The sequence below is a fragment of the Numida meleagris genome, chromosome 4 (genome assembly GCF_002078875.1).
Source record: "Numida meleagris isolate 19003 breed g44 Domestic line chromosome 4, NumMel1.0, whole genome shotgun sequence".
Taxonomy (NCBI): domain Eukaryota; kingdom Metazoa; phylum Chordata; class Aves; order Galliformes; family Numididae; genus Numida; species Numida meleagris.
Genome location: NC_034412.1, coordinates 45,314,321 through 45,334,802, shown reverse-complemented (window position 1 = coordinate 45,334,802; position 20,482 = coordinate 45,314,321). Strand labels below are relative to the sequence as shown.

Sequence of the window (20,482 nt, the reverse complement as noted above, 5' to 3'; positions counted from 1 at the left end):
TATTCCAGAGATGTGCATAATAATATTCTTTCTGGTGTGCTGCAAAATGCAGTTCATTTTCTATTCTGTTTTTTTTAGGGAGTAAAAAGCGCCATTTTCTTCCTCAAAGAAATTGATTTTATTGATCTCCACATACAAAGTAATGCAATTAAGTCCCTGGAATTAAATTTTCAGACCATTGACCCTACAAGTGTAACATTTTATTGAGTCAAATTGCTAAATTAAATCTCGTCATCTAAAGAACATTAAAGTGAATTAAGAAGGATAGAGAGTATGCAACTCATTTATTTCTGAAACAAGTTGAGGGTCCTGTACAGCTGTCAGAACTCCATAGCTCTGGATTGGGTCAGCTGATACCAAGCGTTGCAAAGAATCCAACAGTTGTCACACTGTGATTAGGCAAAACAGAGATCAGTAGCCCGAGACATGGGGCCAATCTTGTTGTACTTCTGAAAAATTAGCAAAGCTTAAAGGTTCTCTGTTAACTTGATGGTAGCCTGTAAATGTCTTGAAGATGGTTATGTCCACACACAGATTTCACGATACCAGAAAATGGTGTGGAAATGATACGTTTTTATGAAGAAAACTGTGTGTATCCTGACAGAAATTGGCTAGGACTTCTAGTCAGAAATGAGATAAAGGGTTCTTTGCCTTGTAGCTGGAGGAGGGAAGCTGGCACAAAGCTTTGGTCTGCTGTTCCTTTTCCTCACTCATTGCAATGAAGCAAAGGTGAATTTCTCTGCTCCAATCTACTTTAGGAATGCAGTGCTGCACATTTCACAAGGTCTTAAATGCAGATTAAGCCCAACAGTGCCAGAAGCACCTAGAGGTGATTGCTGTTGTTAGAAACAACATCTTTAAGCTGATTGTCCTCTTCTCCATACAGCGGATTGCTTGGACCCAGCCTGTTCCAGCCACGGTATATGCATCCACGGTGAGTGCCACTGCAACCCAGGCTGGGGGGGCAGCAACTGTGAAATCCTGAAGACGCTGTGCCCTGATCAGTGCTCCGGCCATGGTACCTACCTTCAGGAGAGCAGCACCTGCACCTGTGACCCCAACTGGACAGGTCCAGACTGCTCAAATGGTAAGGGGTAAAAGCACTCACATTTTGTAAAATGATGGTGTTTTGGATAGCACTGTTTTAATGATTTTATTGTGTTAGCATCTGAACTGCCAGGCTGATGGAAGCCTTTCAGATGACTGTGGCATGAACTGTGAATTGATTCAAAGGTTCAAAATAGCTAATGAACTTGAAGTATTTGAAAATCACTTCTTTTGTTTTCTGTTAGCCATTTTCACTTGTTAGTTCATGTGCAAGTACAGAATGTTTTTGTACAATATATGTATCTAAGTGTTAACTAGTTAGAAACTATAGCAGTGATATTAACGAGAGTCCCATTTTAAAAATCTCTAGCTAATTATAGACATTTATTTTCTTGAAATCTTCACTCAGACATTCCACTTTGAAGGCAATGCAAATGCAAGAATGAATTCTTAACAGCTTTTGAGGAAAGGCACAGACTGCCAGGGCAGAAGGAGTTGGTAGAGGTGAAGAAGTAGAGGGAGCTTCTTGAAGTCTGAAACTGGGCTTATTATGACTATAATCTGAGTTTAGAAACAGTAGGAGAAAATGGCTGGAGTTACTGTCAGGGGGAATTATCTAAATATTTATAAAGTATAACAGCAGCCTCTTAACAAATACAAGTTTTTAGAATATTGCTTGGTAGTCACATATCAAAAGACTAAATCATTTCTAACTGTGAGACATATATTTGTCTTAAACAGTTCATCTAACTGATTTTGTTAATGAAAACTGAACACATGGGCTAGCTGGGTTTGTGCCAGCTTATGAATAAATATAACATTTTCATGAGAAACTATCTTTTCAAAACAAATGTACTTCCTGACCAGGATCTGTGCTACTCCATAATGTTTTATGCATATAAGGATGATAGGACAAAGTTCTAAATATTCAAGAAAAAGTGACAGAGAGGAGAAAACATCTTCAGTTAAATTTGTTGAGAAGAAAAAATTCTCTGAACGTTTCTTGTACTAAAAATGGCTATTTGTGAGAGATCCTTTGTAGTTCTCAGGCAAAAAATGGGTCCTGTATTTCTTGACACGGTGTCCTCTGTGCTATTTCTGATTATTCAGTTATGCTCCATCTTCTACTTATGCTTCAAGGAATGGTTGGTAATTGTAATACATGCAGTATTTCTGATCTCAGATATTTCAGAAGTGTCAAACTCACAAAAGAGCTTTGTAAAAGGACTATTTTCTGAAGCTGTGCAAAATGACCTTCATGCTGGTACACTAAAAAAAGTAAATCTTACCCATAAACATTTTGTTAAGCTGATAGAAGAAAAAAAGGAATGAGTTATTTCCATCAGAGGAGTTTATAGGTTTGAAATCAGCAGAGCTTTCCTCTATCTTCATCAGCAGTTTGTCCGTTAATTAGCCCTTCAATTCCACTTCAATTAAATTAACTCTAATTAATAAGTTCATTACAAAGATTGACGCACCTTGCTCAAAGCTAGTGTGCTAAAAGCTGATAAACACCTCCACTCTAATGAAAAATTGATTAGATTGAAGAGAAATAACCCTTTCCTTTTTGGAGCTGCGTTGACGTTTTGCGACTCTAAAATTAATCAAACCATCTTAGATCTCTTAATCAAAAATTTAATTCAAAGTAGATATAAAATGCTGTATAGGAAAAAAAAGGGGGGGGGGGGGAAGGAGGGGGAGGAGGAGGGAGAATTGCAGCTGTCTCTCTCCAGAAATATTCTTATGGAAAATGTCACAGCTCCTTGATGCTCTGTTTAATGTTCCACGGCATTTGGAGACAGAGTTATCCTCTGCTGGGGAAGAAAACCACTACTGAATAGAAAACTGGAAACCTTTCATGCGCTGAAAGCTGTTGAAAATAATTTCAGTCTTTTATTGCTAAACTGTTTGTTGTCTTTTACAAGAAAACAAAAACTAAATACAGTACTCTTACGGAGCCGTATGTGGTTACAAGCAGCTCTATGCCAAGGAACTGAAGAAGTCCCTCAGGCTATATTGTAGCTTTTCTTTTTATTCTGCTTAGCAGAAGTAAAGTTTTTTGGAGTCTGACTAAATGAACTATAACTGTAAATGCAAAATCCGGCAGTCTAAATTATCATCTTCTATTAGCTGGGACTTAACATGTGTTGTTTGGCCTCTGTCTACCTTTGGCTCTTAACATATTTTTCAATTATTCTATCAGTTACAAGATCCTGTTACCATACGTAAATGACAAGTTAAATTGCTGTATGTTGATTTTTTTAAAAAATCTATTATTTAAACCAGACTGTTCATAGCTGTCACTGATACAAATTTACTGAAAGTAAAAGAGAATCATCTTTTATATTTAACAGATGTGTCAGTATGTCAGCGTGGTACTAATTTGTCTCAGTAAGGCTGACTCTTTATAATGAAAAAACGTGTCAGAAATGGCACATTTTTACTTGGAAAGAAAACAGTGAGCAGGGTAGGGAGGAGAGACCTTGTTAAAATGATCTTTCATTAATGATAGATTTTTACTCGCAACATACAATGACCGAAGTGTATGGTATGTTTAGTCACTAGAAGTATGTTGTAACTTCCAGGAGCATTAAGTGCCCCATAATCTTAGTTATGTAAGATGTATATCTCTTAAGATGTATATGATCACGAACAATGTACCTGAAAATTACTTAAAGCTAATGGAAGAGCTGTGTACACTCCAGCACCACTAAGTCTACCAGGATAACAAAGTAAGCATTAACATGGAGATAAAACTCTGTGCCCTGCATTCTGTTGGGTCTTACCTGAAATTACCTTCACAGTAAATTCCTTTGATTTAGTTTCCGAAGGTTTTGCCTTTCTTACTCTTCACACGTTGAAATGCCGCGCTGCTAATTGATGCGTACCCTCTCTCTCCCATGTGCACTCTCTGCCTCTTTTTTTCTCCCCCTTTCCCCTCTCAAATCTAGAAATCTGCTCGGTGGACTGCGGCACGCACGGCGTGTGCATGGGCGGGACATGTCGCTGTGAGGACGGCTGGACAGGCGCAGCGTGCAACCAGAGGGCCTGCCACCCCCGCTGCGCTGAGCACGGCACCTGCAAGGATGGGAAGTGCGAATGCAGCCAGGGGTGGAACGGAGAGCACTGTACCATTGGTAGGCCGGCTATGCTTTAATGTGTCTTTGGTGCAAAATTCAAAGAGCTGGCACTGCTGGCTGTGTCTGAATAAGAAGTGTATAACTTTGAAGCTTTTTTTTCAAACAGAATATTTGCACGTGTCAGTCTGTGTAAAGGAATTGATATCTTAAGAAAGGAAATTGTTATATAATGGCTCATCAGGTCTTCATAGCTAGTTTGCTGTGAAATGAATTCCCTTTTCACTCTCTTCCCTTGAGCTGCCTTTTTGCTGGTGGGAGGTCGCATTTATTTTAAACTGTAAATATATTCTTTGATTTGCGTTTTTCTATTTTTATGCGATAGCTTAATGTCTTTCAAAAATGAAGCTTTCTTTTGTTTCTTTTTAAAATTATTATTATTATTTGGAAGTGAAGCTCTAAAAAGTGAATTTTGCCTACACATAAAACCATCGCTTTCACCTTGTAACGTGTGATCTAACTGCCTGAAATCACCCTCTTGTCAACATAATGCTCTATTTTAGAATTATATCAACGTAAGAGCAGTTTCATACCGCACATGTAGAAGTCATCCTTTTTACAGCTTCTGTGTTTCTGTAATCAAGTTAGTTCCAGTGTGTGGAAACCTTTGGAAATTACTATGCCTTTATTAATTGAGCTTTTCTTACTCAGTGTTACAGTGTGTACGTCCCTTATGCAGTATGTCCTCTCCACTGCCTAGGGCGTGATGGTGAACCAGCATGGGAGATTACACTTGTAGATAAGGGAACTAAGAAAACAGAAAAAGAAGAGGAGGAATTGTCCAAAACCATATCATTTTCACACACAGTGGCTCTGCAGGTATTTAGGGGCACATCTCCCACGTGTGAGAAACATTGAGGATAATAAATGCTTAGAAGTATGTTGAAATGACAGTGAAAGGTGGCCACAGGTCAGGCAAAGGCAAGTGTTAATGCTGAGTGATGTGGAAATCAGAAGATAATCTAAATAGTCCAAAAAGCTTCCAAGAAGGAAAAACAGTTTCATGTTTGAAGAGGTGGAGGATTCAGTCAGAAAAGGTGATGTGTGTAGCAGGATAGAGCAACAAGTCTAATAGCAGTGAAGATAATGGATGTAAATACATCATGGTTTGCTTTTTTTGAAAAAAGGCTGGAGAAATTCAACTTCTGTGCACGTTTTGGAAGAAGTGTCACCCAGAGTGTGTGGGCTCAGCTAAGTCTTCACTGGATCATGAGTATCAAGAGGAAAGGCCCAAGCTGCACTCCCTGCAGCTTGTGGCCCTGCCAGGGAGACAGGATGGCAGTGCTCTGCGTGGTGGTCACAGGAAACTGGTGTGAGCCGTGAGGACAGGGGAATGAAGGCTGGGTTAGCTGTATTGCTGGTATCCACATCATTGCACCACGAAGGCGAGGTAGGATTTCGTTTTGTGGAAGGGAATCAGGTGTGAAGTAGTAAGATTGATTTGTGAGCTGTTTATAAAAAAATCATGATTGATTTTTTTGTTTGTTTGTTTACTAATGAGATTGCCCAGACGTAGGAGGGAGGGGGAACCAAGATGCGTCTGTGCAGGACCCTGGGGAGAATTGATGTGGCTAACATTTTTAAGGAGCTTCCAGAAAACATGCTGACAAAGTGAGTAGAGAGGTGGGGAGAGAACTTTTTAAACAATAAAATAAAGTAAATCTTTAGAAGGAGGATAAAGCCTTTCCCTTGACCGCTTTAACTTGCCAACAAGCAATTACTCAGCAGATTGCTCTGCTGCTGGTCTCGCTGACCTTGGCAGCATTTCAAGGGTTGCAGTTATACACGGATGAACTGCTCTTGAACAATATTTCCAACATATTAGGCACAAACTAGTTTTTCCTCGGTGCTGGCCAAGCAGGTCTGTCTTCCCACCTGTTTATTCTTCAAATGTATGTTTACTTTGTGGCTGCTGGTGTAAGGATAGTTTGATTTGTTTATATTGCCCTTACAGCCTCAAAGACAAGTAATGAGGTACAGGCTGTAGCCTGCTGTTAATATTTATTTTTCCTAGAGCTGTTTTCTTCAGGACACCAGTGTTATGGAGAAACCAGGTCATTTTATAGTTCATTTCCAAGAGCTGTTCTAACTTAGTGGAGTAAAAAGTGATGCTTCCTCAGCTTGGTAAATGGAGAGTCAGTTTGCTTTCCTCTCATCTGCCCTAGAGTATATAGTAGCTCCTTCTGTGCAATAAATTTCAAAATGCAAAGGACATCAGAACATATTTCCGTGCATACCAGCTTTTTACTGTCACCCTCTGATGTAACCCAAGCCTTTTTTTGTTATTTACAGCTCTCAACTTGGTAGCAGAATATTCACCTAACTTGTATGTGTGCAGGAAAGACTCACGCTCTGCTTTCAAATGCCCCAAATTATAATAACTGCATCTTTCTGATTTCTGAGTCATTAACCGTTTGAACTACAGTAGTGTGAAGCATTTTAGAAATATGGATTTCTTCCTCTGATGCAGCTGTTAGCTGGAAGTCACATGAAATGCAATGGCCTGCATTTACAACTTCTTTGGGAAATGAATATTCCTAAGAAGCTGTAAATTTTAAGGCCAGTGCACTTTATTCAGTCTCTGGGAAAGCCCACCATATCTCTAGCTGATTGCACAGAGTGGCGTACATACATAAGCATTAATTACAAATGCATTAACTGGAATGTGCACTAAATCACAGAAGTCCCTAATTCATTTTGACTGAAGAGATTATGGTCTTGGGGTGTTTCTTTTTGTTTTTTTTTTTTTTTTTTTTGTGAAGCATGAATGCCATTTAAAATGGTAAAAATGTTTTGCACTTCGACTCACAATTTTTATAGACTTCTAAATGTTCACTATCTGTCCAGTCTCATTTTCAGTTATCCCAATGTTGTATTTTTAGTCGACTTTAAATATTAAAGAAGCAAAGAAACAAACCTGTTGCTGTAATAAAAAGAAAGTAGTCCTCAGTAGTACAGTAGTATTCTCCTCTGAAATCTTTTACACTCTAGCTTGCTTCTTCAGTTACGCTGGTTTTTATATTTACTCCTAAGACACTTATATGGAAATTTGACCAAAGGAAATTCTAATTGCTGTAAACTTCCAGAGACCATTTGTTTGTTTTTATTTCAATGCTTCAGGACATTAGGAAGCAAAATCGTAGGTGATTGCAAAGGTTTGAGTTTCCTGTTCAGGCAAAATTTTGATATCTGCCTCTCAGCATACATTTGTTAAGCATCAGTATTTCCCTAAGGCCCAGCATCACAAGACTGGAAATGGGAATTAGTATACGTTTACCTTTTATGTACATTTGGTTTGTGAGAGAGAACGTAGTAGACCAAGTAAAGCAGTAGTTGTTTGTTTTTTTCTTTTTTGAAGCAATGTGTGTAGTAAGGTTGGCAAGATTGTTTTGACTAATGCACTAAGTGTGGCGTGTGTTGCTGACACCCACTGGTCCTTTGCGCATCTCTGGCAAAGAGTAGCTCCGATATAACACCATACCTGATGTGGATTACACTTCTAAGCTCTTGTCTCTGCTCTGAACACATACTTCCAAACATTTACATCAAAGATGTTCAGCAGATAACTGCGCAGTGTTGCAATGAAATTACTCTGAGAAAAACAGAAATTCAAGTTCTTTTGCTGTTGTTTAGCATAATACAAGATTCATCTAAACACTGGCAGTATATCTTCCAAATAGTAAGCATTTTAAGCACATCTAAATGTCTTTTCCCTCCTGAGAATTGTAATATTTTACCACTTCTCATATCCACATGAGAGCAGGTTAAATCACCATTTTACTGCAAAGCTATGGAAAATCACCTGTCGGTTGTTTTATTTGGTCTGGGAGTCACATTCATGGGTCTGAGGTCAGCATCTGTGTATCGTATGGTGAAGCTCAACCTGCATTTCGATGTGAATCAAGACCACACATGCACAGCTGGTGTCCAAGTGATAGCCTGGATGAAAATTTGCTCTGTAATTAAGTTTTCATAACACAGTTGTGCTCAGATATATTTTTGTTTCTTTTCTATCCCAGCTTGCAATGAGTATGGTGACCCTCTCCTGTCTGAATAGTTGTTGTGTGAGATTGGAATGGTATTATTTCAGAAAGTCTATTATTTTTTGTGATATAACTGGCATGCACCATGAGTAAATTAAGTAACTGTCAGAGGAAGCCCATAAATATGAATACTTTTCCAGCTGCTTTTCCATTAAACTCTGTTAGCTGAATGAAATTAGTAAATAATTATGTTGGTGGGGAATCTGCTATATCCATGTGTTGTGTAACATCTCAGTTTTATAATGCAGCTTAATTTTTACCATAGACCAAATCAGCTTTAGAGTAATCTAAATTGCAAATTGGCCAATTTGCATTAGAACTATGCCTTCTTGTTCAAATTTGTCAACACCTCTTTTTTAAAAAGTCTTTAACATTAAGCATGGGTGGGTAAGACCATCTGTTTATGGAGCTTGCCTGCAGCTCCATTACTTAACACATGAGACAGGTTACAGCTGTTTAATTGTTATTGTGTTGAACGATTATCTTTCAGTCCAAAATTAATATTTATAGATGTATGCATGGAAAACATGTCGTTAAACATAAGTGATCTAAATGTGAATTAATGTCATTAAGCCCTGATATTAATCCCTCAGGAGGGCTAAACTTAGCATAGTGGTGTTCATGTTACTTTTGAGTGCTGCATGGTGCTACTTTACCTGGCACGCAGGACTGAAATTCACATCCAGTGATGGTCCAATGTAGAAGTGTACAGCTCATAATTTGTTTGCATTTACAAATTTTCTTTAGCAAGAGTTTTCTAGTTTCAGCTGGCTTAACTAGAAAATCACAGAAGTCATCTGATTCAGATTCTCAGAATTTTGAAAAAAAAATCTATAGCATGCTCCAGTTAATTACACTCCCGTGAATACAGCCTCTGCCCTGGTCACGGGTAAAAATGGTTTTCTAAGTATGAGCAAACATGATGTGATGGCATTTGCATGCTGGTTTTCTTTGTGACCACTAACGGTGTAAGCTCAGAGGTGCAGGCAGTGTTGAGAAATGCATACTTTTAGGAGTAATCTCCTTCTTGAAGCCATACGATCTGCACCTGCTTTCTTCAGCCTGTGTTTAGCTTAGGGCTCCTTATATTACAGATTTCAAATGTGACTACAGGGAAATGGCACTTTATCCATTTATAAGATGAGAGAGCAAGTCAAGACAAATGTATTCCTCCTGTTCATTTAAAGGAAGTGCTCACAGAAGACTCGATATTACTAAATATCATTACACTGTATATTTTTGCAGTATGAGCTTCACAAACAAAATCATGGACCCTTTTGAGGGTTTGATTGATCTTCCCCAATTATTTCTGCTTAGAAGGAAAGCATAATACATTATGATGACCATCAATACTGATGCTAATTTGACAAACATTTCACTTTTCTACGGAGTTTAAGTTACGAAGTATATTCACATTTCATAGTGTTTTAATGTACCTTAATGCATTTGTGCCAAGAATTCTTCATAAGTGTTAGCGTTCTTTTGAGATTTTAGTATTTTGATTGGAAGGAAATGTTTTCCTTCAAATGAGAACAAATACTGCAGTGTTAATACAACATGTAATTATCAGAATTCCTGCATTTATATTTTCCCTTGGTTTTGAGTTCATGGAATTATGCTTGGTACAAATTTCATCTTAAAGTAAGGCTGATTCTGAAGGAAGGTATGTCCTTTGCCATTCAAACAATTTATTCTCAGATAAAATCTACCAAAGTTTCAAAACTAATTACATCAAATACCCACAAGTTCACCTCAATAATGAGAATGAAATCCTACTTTCGAAATTCATGTTTCAAAACCAACAGACTCTACTGGAATCAGAATTCAACCACAGTATTTATACCTAAAAGCTTAATGGAAAAGAGAAGATTACCTTCTTGGCTCATAGAGGATTGATAACTACAATTCAACAGTATTTCATGAAATTTAGTACAGATATGTTTTTGGTCTTCCCTGTTCTTGAAGAGCATGTTATGAATTTTCCAGGCCAGGTCTTGGATATGCAAAATGTTTGTACATTTTGTAACTATTAAAACATTCCATTACCAGGTAAATGCAAGATAGTGCCTGCGTACCTGCAGCTGTAAAACTAAGTGAATCATTGTTCAGGCCTTAACGCATTCCAAGACCAAGCATCTCAAATACAAATTATCTGCTAGTGTACTTTAAATTGCTAATTGGTTGATTTGCATTTAAATGAGGACCACATGTGAAGTTCAAGTTAGGCACATTTTCAGAAAACAGCAGAATCCTGTGAGATTAGAAGAGTTTTAAAGTGTGTTGCAAAGCTTACTTGAGTTGAAGTGGCCAGAAAGTAAGTGCTGTTGTAACTTGTATAGCTATGTGCTGGTCAGACACATTCTGAAATTACTTACAGTCTAGGAAGAAAGATGGAAACGGTAATTCTTCCCTTCACATCCCATCCTGTCCCACTCCATGCCCCTAATACATTTTCAAGCCAGATTTAACTTTCATGCAGTTCTTAGTATGTGTCAGGTTTTATGTACATCTGTCAGAGACAGTTTTTTGTGAGTTTGTCAGAGGCCTCAAACAGGTGTTTGAATTGTTTAGCCTTAACATGTGAGGCAGTTTTAAATCCTTAATGGTGCATACCCTTTCTTCTAAATTATTTTCCAGTTAAATAGATGTTAAATAGGGAACAACACTGTTCATGAAGGTATTAGCAGTCCCAAACTTCCAATGTCTACAATATCCTTAAAAGCAACTTAACCTTTTTTTCGAAGAGATGTGTGACTTTCCAGTAATAAAGATGAGAAATGTTGCTTTAAAAGTAAAATTGGGGTGACCTCCTGAACAAAAAAATCTAGAGGATAGTGAGCTTCTATGCCTTTGAATGTAAAAGCACATGATAGATTACAGCAAGGAATTGTTGCGGTTTTGGCAAGGGATAAATTGCAGTGAATTCCGGTCTCCCTGCAGAAACAGATGCAGCAGGTCTATGCAGACATTGGAGAAAAGTGCGGCGACAATGATGAAGGTATGATTTCAGGGTGAGGATTATGTTTTGGCCCGTGTAGTGGAAAACAAAGAAAATTACCTAAAACTATTATTCCAGCCATGTGTTCTCCCTTAGAAGAAGGGCAAGATGGGAATTTAGGAAAGACTGTTTGTAATCCTCCATTGGCAGCAACGCTCTGAACATATGGTATGTCTAAAACAAGGTTCTTATAAACTTGGAAAGAGGATGACGACCATGAGCTGCTTACACTGGAAGAACATGTGCTTTCAGTGCTGTTAGATGATGAATAAAGGGAATTATATTTGCAAATGATACCAAAGACTTCTGCCCCCACGCACTTTGGAAGACGGGACAAGAATTTAAAACTACTTTAACAAATAGAATAGGGTGTGCAGAAAAAAATAAGTGCAATTCAATGAGTGCGAGATTCTGTGATTAAGTCAGAATAATCAACACAAAACATTAGGAAGGCACTCACCAGGTAGAAGAAATTCAGAAGAGGCTGTAGTGGATCATGAATTTGACATGAGTGGATTGCTCTGTGCAAAAACTAGAAATATAGCTTTGAAATTTTAGCAAACTGGAGTCCTGTAAGTTTTGTAGTAGAGATATGGTCCTCCTCAGAAGCATGACATTTTTTAGTCACTCGTGGAGAACAAAAACAGTTCATAAAGGAATCAATTCACCATTCCCTAAATTTGCTTTGGATAGGATAAAAAATACTGGATTTAAATAGCATAAGGGATGATGTTTCTTTTTTAGATTCAAAAAGTGTTTTAATTGCCTGGGTAGCAAAATTACAGCTGAGGAATGTGTTCTGCTAGCAGTACACCGAAATGAGGAACCACAGATTAAGGCTTGATTCAGTTAGAGGGGTTAGGCCAGAGCAGTCAACTTTGATTTTTGAACCAGTTCCCCCAAAACAAATACAAACTGTTCTCTCTGAAGTTTTCAATGAAGTTTTCAGTGTGTCTCTCTGATTTGGCAAGTATCTGTGAAACCATTGAGTGCCTCATACCCCCTTATTGCTTGACTGTGCAAGGAGTAAGAAACCATTTTCATTAAGCCTTTTTAGCACAAATGGCAGAAGTGGAGGTGGTTCATCTAAGCTTCCCCATTGCTCACCATGTAAAAATGGTAACGTCACAGAATGGAATTTAAAATGGTAATGTCACAGAATGGAATTTATTTTATTCCTCCTTATTTTTTTTCATATATTTCATGTGTGTAAGAACTCAGAAATTTCAGATGCCCAAAAGCCGTGTTAAAAGAACACTAGTCAATTTGCAAAATCAAAAACATAAAGCTGAGAATCTGCATGGTGACTCCGATTTGGTCTTTGTGTTGTTATCATAATAATAACAAAAGAAAGAGCATATATAGAATCATAGAATCATTTGGATTGGAAGGGACCTTTAAAAGTCATCTACTCCAACTCCCCTGCCATGAACAGGGACACCTCCAGCTTCATCAGGTGCTGAGAGCCCCTCCAACATGACCTTGGATGTCTCCAGGGATGGGGCATTCACCACCTTTCTGGGCAACCTGTTCCAGTGCCTCACCACCCTTTTTGTCAAAAACTTCTTCCTTATATCCAAATATATATCTTATATCTAAACCTCTCCTCTTTTAGTATGAAACCATTTACTCCTTGTCCTGTCACAGCAGACCCTCCTGAAGAGTCTGTCCTCTTCCTTCTTACAGCCCCTCTTTAGATACTGAAAGGCCACTCTCAGGTCTCCGTTTAGCCTTCTCTTTTCCAGGCTGCACAGCCCCAGCTCTCTCAGTCTGTCCTCACAGGGAGGTGTTCCATTCCTGGGATCATTTTTGTGTCTCTCCTCTGGGCATGCTCCAACAGGTCCATGTCTCTACTGTGCTGAGTCCCCATCTGGATGCAGTACCCCAGGTGAGGTCTCACAGTGCAGAGCAGAGGGGCAGGATCACCTCCCTGACCTGCTGGCTATGCTTCTGTTGACGCAGCCCAGGATACAGTTGGCATTTCAGGCTGTGAGGGCACAGTACTGTCTCGTGTCCAGCTGCCATCCACTAGTACCCCAGGTCCTTTTTGGCAGGGCTGTGCTCCATCTTTACATCCCCCAGCTTGTACTGATAGCAAGTGTTGCCACAACCGAGGTGCAACACCTTGCAGTTAGATTTGTTGAACCTCATGAGGTTCACCTGAGCCCACTGCTCAGCCTGTCTAGGTCACTCTGGCTGGCATCCCATCCCTCAGGCACATTAACCGCATCCCGCAGTTTGGTGTCTGTCACAAATTTGCTGATGGTTTGGTCGATCCCACTGTCAGTGTCACTGATGAACATGATAAAGTGCCCTGATCCCAGTACTGACGCCCTGAGGCACACCACTCGTCACTGATCTCCATCCAGACATTGAGCCACTGACCACCGCTCTGGGTACAATTTTGTAACCAGTTCCTCGTCCGTGGAACAGTCCACCCATTAAATCCATATCTTTCCAATTTGGAGAGAAGGATGTTATGGAGGACCGTATCAAAGGCCTTACTTAAGTCCAGATAGATGACATTGGTGGCTCTTCCCTTGTCTACTGATGCAGTTAGACCATCATAAAAAGAGACAAGGTTGGTCAGGCAGGACCTGCCCTTAGTGAAGTCATGCTGGTTATCCCATGTCACCTCCCTCTCTTCCATGTGTCTTAGCATAGCTTCCGGGGAGATCTGCTCCATGATATTCCCCAGCACAGAGGTGAGACTGACAGGTCAGCAGTTCCCTAGGTCGTTCTTTCTACTCCTCTTAAAAATTGATGTAATATTGCCTTTTCTCCTGTCACCGAGGACTTCACCTAACCACTGTGACTTTTCAAATATTGTTGTGAGTGGCTTGGAAGTTTTTAAGGAAGACCGAGGCAAAAAAGTTGTTGTGTACCTCAGCCTCTTCCTTGTCCATTGTTACCAGCCTGCCTCTATTGCTCACTAGGGAGTAGTGCTGTGAGGTCAAATTCTGCTCTTACTTGCAGAGTAATTCGTGTTTGCAGTGGAGCTGTTGAGTTGACACTGTAACGGGACTATATATGTATACACTTAAAAAAAAAAAAAGTGGCATATTGCAGTTTAATGTATAGATGACAGAGATAATGGTGGGTGAAATGTCTTTTGAAGGACTGTGGTGGTTTCACACTACTGAACTCCACCACATCACTGTGTCACTGTCCTAGCTCAAAGGAAGAGGGAGATAAAAGACGAGGGAAAAGGGTTGAGGTAAGGACAAGGAGATCACTCACCGATTACCATATGGGCAAAACAGACTCAGTACATGGGAGTTAATGTAATTTATTGCCAACTACTAACAGACTAGAGCTGTGAGAACCAAAAGCAAATTAAAAATACCTTCCTCCCATCCACCCTCTTCTACCTCCTCCCTCTGAGTGGTACAGAGGAATGGGGAATGAGGCTGTGGCCAGTCCATAATGCTTTGTCTCTGCCACTCCTTTCATGGTCATTCTCTGCCCTGTTCTGCCCCTGCAGCCCCACTGCTACCAAAAACTTGCCACCTAAGCCCAATGCAATGGTTGTATTGTAAACTAATAGAAATATGAATTTGCTATACAGTATTCAGAAAGATGTCACTGTTATAATTATTTATGATGGAATAATCAGAATAATGCGGTGCTATAAGTACCAATTAAGGAACATCGAATCAATGGGTATGTGACTCATGCTGATTTAAACAGGAGCTGATTGGGATAAATGGATTTAATATGTACTTTCATTCTGTGGCTATTCTGTCATAAGTAGAGGAAGTAGCATACGAATAATTTAAGGAAGACGCTGACTCTGTCCTCTGGCTGTTCTAAAAAATGTACATATTTTATACTTTTTGTTTGTTTGACTTAAAGATGGAAGAAACTCCTTGAAATAATACCAAGAACTAGTTTATTAGACTTTTTAAGGATTTAATCTAACCCCTATGTGTCAGATGTTTAAATATCATGAAGAGGAGTAAATGCTGAGATGTTCCATCCTACCAAAGTGTTCTAAATCCACAAAGAGTTCACTGTGCAGAGAGGTATTTAGTACTTCAGTCTGTACGGGGTTAATCCCTGTTTCAGTTGCTGTGCCATGAAGACAAGGAAGACAGCATGGCTAGTTAGACTTTACTGGAAAGTTATGCTTTTCTGGTCTCTTGTTCTCTGTTTTTTGATTCTAGGGTACTGCATGTTCACAAAAGGAGTTTCTAACATTGCCCTTAATGTCAAATGACCATAGATAGGACACTGGACTGCAGAACATGGTTTCTGCAAGGCTACTGGATTTAAAAAAAAAATCTAATTCCCTTTTTTTTTTTTTTTTAATCCAGATTGGATTTCTGAAGGGAAATAGCATGTGGAGGCCTATTTGCAGGGACTATTTTCTGTTGCCTAGGAGGCTTTTTTCTATGTTCCATTTTGTTATCTATCCCTACGTTTGTGGAGGCATTTAATGTTTCACTGGTGGACAGATGCATTCCCCAGACAGACCTAATTGCTTCCATTTTATGGGAAAAAAAAAAGGTTGGTTTTTCCAGTGCTGCACTGTTCTAAGAGCAGCTGTGTAGAAGCAAGGGGAATTATACTGGATGAGTAAGAGAAGAATTTTATCTACCCTGAAATGCAGCTGTATCACTTTTCTTTTGGTTTGTGGTTTATGTGAAAAGGTACTTACTTTGTTGTTGCTATTCTAAATGTTCTGTAATTGATGTTTCCATCTTCTTACTTTGTCTCCCTTTAACCTTACCATTATAGAAAGAAACATACAGTGCAGTGGCCATCTGGCACTTTCTTTGAGAGACAGAGACTAGAAAGTTTCTGCCTGTTAGTTGTAGCAGTGATTGTGTCTTCTATGGGTCTGCATATCCTTGGGTTTGGGAAGAACCTCTTCCCATTCAGCCAAAAAGGAGGAAATGGCTGGAAAGGTCTTTCTTACCTCCAGTATGCAACGTTAGGGTCAATAACAAGTGACACAGTACTTGCCAGACTGTATCCATCATTGAGCACAGATTTTGAAAAGGACAAATTTTGAATGTTAGCCCATATGAACTCTGTTGGGAGATCTTATCCACAGGAAAAAAAAAAAAGGATTGAATCTGATGCTGGTGATTCCATTTTGCTTGTCCCCACTGCAATGGTCTGCAGTATCTTGTCACCACGTGTGTAGATAGCTGGGTTTGATAGCCTGCAATGGACCTGTCCCACATGATTTTGTTATATGTATTAGTCCCTTTCACATAACTGCAGCTAATGTCTGTTTTCTGAAAGTAAGGAGGGAACATATAGCCCATCTCTGCTGTGTTTCATATATTAGAAGAAAGACTCGCTGCTTTAAATCTATCTTGTGCTATGTCTTTCACTCATCCATCTGTCCTCCTCAATTTTTTCTTGAAATTCGAAGTGTCATAACTGATGAGAAATAAGTCTTGCTATTCTTGGATGTACAGCGTTACTTATTTTTATACATCTAAAGTCTGAGTTTAATTTTCACCCGTTTTTCCAAATGACGTGGATTACTATGCTACTAACCTCGCTACACCCTCTCCCACCTCATGTCTGTGGTCTAACATATTTACAAAATTGGTGTGTGTGCTCAGAAGAGTAACAGTGGCTGAATTCCTCCTCCTAAAAATACTGTTAATCCAATCGGAGTTGACATATTACGGTGGTTACGCTGTCAGAGCCATCCATGACCTGCAAATCCAAGATCTTCCAGTATGGCCAGAGCTTTAAAGCTCAGAAGCTAAGTGATTACTCCTCTATTGTGTTGAAAATTTGATTATTTTTTTAACTAGCTTTGATTATAGTTTTGTTATACATAAAAATCAAAGCATGTGAAGAGGTGTGAGAAGAAAAAAGAAAATCCTAGTCTCAGAAATGCAGCATCTCTTTTGTCTGCAGGCTTCCTTTTTGAAACAGTTGCAATGATTCATGACTATGTTTGCTGAAAAGAGAATTTCTTGCATTTTTAAAGGATACATTTTCATTCTATAATGTAAGACTTCTCATGTCAGGTGCACCTGCTTGATTTGCATGTGAATTCTGAACAATTCTTGTTTTATGTGACACTTCTGAAATGTCTGTCTGTTTTTTTTTTTTCTTTCTAATTCTCAAGCTCACTATTTGGATAAGATAGTGAAAGGTACTGTATATTTGCTCTTTGATGACATGCCTATACCTACATGTATTTTTTTAATATATGAATATATAGTGAAAAACACTCTAGATTGGCAAAATAATCTTCTCTTACATATATTCCATGGATTATAAATTTAACTCATACTATTTTCAACTCATCTGAAATTAAAAATGAAATCTTGCTTATGTTATGTCATGATATTTTATCAGTTATTATACATTTCTATGCAAACTGTATACATGCATTAGATTTTGTTTGAACCAAAAACTGAAGATAGTATTCATTTGCTGTTTGGTTTGTTTCGTTGTGAGTTTTGTCACTGGATCTTTACCTATGAAAAAGAAAATATTTAGGAAGCAAAGCAATATTCTTGCCGTAAAACAAATGTCATTAGTTCCAAAGAACAGATTAATTATAGATATGTGTGTTTATATAGAGACAGATCAATAGAATAACCCAGGACTTTAAGCTTTTGTTTATCTGAATGCAGAAAATCTATAGAGAATTATGACTTGTATTTTGTATGAAGCTAGAAAGAGCTTGTATACTCCATACAACATTTCCAATTGAAAGGGTCAAGGATTTAAATGCTTACCACGAAACAGCAAAGACTCTTGTATCTTCAGTTATGGTGGAAATTTTTTTTTAAAAAAAAGATGTTTAAAACATTCCCACCCCCTCTTTCCCTGAGTATCTTCTCTATTCCTTATTTGTGTTGGTTTTTTTTCATTAGAATATGGCAATATTCATGGCAATATCCAGGCTTTCACACAATAAGTCTTGAATGTACCCAGTTGACTCCTAAAATGTTCTGTCAGTAGGGGAATTAAATATGTAAGTCTTCCATAAATTAAACAGAAGAAACATTAAGGAAAAAATAGCTCTCTGTATGTCAACAAATGCAATTAGCAGCTGCAGTCTGAAAGAATAAGAGTAGCAAGACTAATCACAGCCTGGCTTGGTGGCGTGCAACCGTAACTGTAGCATCACCATGCTTCTTCCTCACAAGAGGCTCCTCTGATTCCATCTTCTAAGAGTAATTTGATGAGAGGTAAGCACTCTTTGTAAGTTTTTCCAAGAGTGTTTATAATTTGAAAGGAGTCAGTAAATTCAAGATTCTTTAGAAGAAAAAAGAAACTATTCCTTCTGAAGTAATGTTCTAAGCTCAAGTAAGTTTAAGCAGAACGAGTCAGTAGAGCAGTTCACAACAGCAGTTCTAGAAAGAGAAATATTTTAGCCACTTTGCTTTCTTTTTTATAAAAGTTTACAGGAAATTGTTGTGTCCAAAAATACTGATTTCTAGCCATCATAAATACTTAGTGCCATATCTGTTCTTGCTTCTGTCAGTGTCTTATCATAGTCATAGATAAGGAACGCCAAAATCTACATATTTATAGTGTTGTCATTCTCATACAGATCATGTTGGCTGCATGCCAGATTTCATCGCTAGGAAGTGACAACTACTGTTGTTGTTTTTTTAATGTAATGTTAGACTGAAAACAATTATAGATTTTGGATATATATTAAATTATTTTAATTGTTTCCCAAATTTTCCCTCCTTGGCCATAAAAGCAGACAAGATAGGATATAAAGGTAACAGCACAAAAGCCTTAGGGAGATTGTCACAAAAAATCACTCTCTGCTATCTGTCTTGAAGCACGTCACTACCGTGTTTTTGTTCAGTCTATCAATGTTTTATTGTGGTCCTTATGGTATTTCATTTTGTCCGTCCTAAGTAATCAAATACGCACAGCTATTACATTTAGTTGGAAATCCTGTTGGTCCTGTCCCATCCGTATGCAGCCTGAATCCTACTGTTTGTTAGAATAGATGCTAAGCTGCTTCACTATTTCCTGGGCTTTGCTTATTCTGTGAAAAGGAATGTACTTCTGGCATAAAGTATAGTCATTAAAACCGGCCTATACTTTGTGCGGTTTTTTAGCGCACTGTAATTTCACATGAATATACGGCAACTCTGAGACCAGATAAAGTTAATGTTCTCTTTTATTACGTGCCTAAAACATCATACCCGCTTTCCTACTTAATGATTTGGAGGGATTTGTTCATAGTAACAGGGAGTTTCAACATTTGTGCCAGTAAATAACCAATACCGCGGTGAGCAAATGACAATCAATTCTATGACACAGAAAAATGTATAATTTTATACAGCTGTGTTTGCACGATGCACTCATCTCGTTACTCTGCCAAAAAAAAAAAAAAATTAAAAACAAACTTAATTTTGTCTGGCCTACAGGTATTTAGAGGATTGATGCATTTATTTTCCTGCCTGTACAGGTAAGTGGTGTCTCAAGTGTCAGGCCAATCAAAGATGCCACTTTGTTCAGAATTACGTTCCCCAGGTAATGTTGCTGTTCCACTCCATGTGCAATTACAGTATTTGTGCTGTTATTAAGGCCTGTTCCCAGTAAGTGTCCCTTGTTTGTATCTTCTATTTGGCTGAAATAATTGCAATATTTAAATCACTTGTGATGTTCTTCTTTGTCTGTTTTGACAGAGGGTTGCCCCGGCTTGTGCAATAGCAACGGGAGGTGCACGCTGGACCAGAACGGCTGGCACTGTGTCTGCCAGCCAGGATGGAGGGGTGCAGGCTGCGACGTGGCCATGGAAACTCTGTGCACTGACAGTAAGGACAACGAGGGAGGTAAGATTCACCAGCTGGATCTGTAACGCTGGGGAGAATGTGTTGAGGAACGGGGATTTTACAGTCAGATGGCAAAATACCGCTGTGAGAACCACACACGCATTTTACTAGCTCTCATGACTGTAAGAATACACTGCAGTATGCTTTGCTTCTGTACAGTGTATCAGAAAAGCCTCGCAAGATGCTCATGACAGGCGAGATAGGTACTTAGAAAATGATGGGTGTCACCTTAGTTTTCCTGCGGTGTTCTTTTAGAGTGGAATAAAGCATCGTCTCGACTCAGTGAACTGTAGCAGGGAAAACAGAAAAGGAAGGAGTGCAAATTTTCAGTGACCTCACAAGGAAATGATCCCGAGAGGAAAGGCCGGGACTTTACATTTTGACCTACGAAACTATTGCTGGAAACAATTGCTTGCCCAATCTAGAAAGATCTTGTCCCTCTGTAGCCCGTGAACACTCAGGTAATTGACA

At 38.7% G+C, this 20,482-nt stretch overlaps 1 protein-coding gene across 24 annotated transcripts in view; it reads left to right on the top strand.

The window, feature by feature from the left end:
- TENM3 (teneurin transmembrane protein 3) overlaps nucleotides 1-20,482 on the top strand; it is a 355,944-nt gene that overhangs the window by 275,500 nt on the left and 59,962 nt on the right. For all 24 annotated transcript variants that reach the window (XM_021397105.1, XM_021397104.1, XM_021397120.1 and 21 more), the window contains 3 exons: nucleotides 887-1,087; nucleotides 3,999-4,184; nucleotides 19,865-20,011. In XM_021397105.1, coding sequence (XP_021252780.1) covers nucleotides 887-1,087; nucleotides 3,999-4,184; nucleotides 19,865-20,011 — 534 coding nt within the window. The remainder of the gene's footprint in view (nucleotides 1-886; nucleotides 1,088-3,998; nucleotides 4,185-19,864; nucleotides 20,012-20,482) is intronic.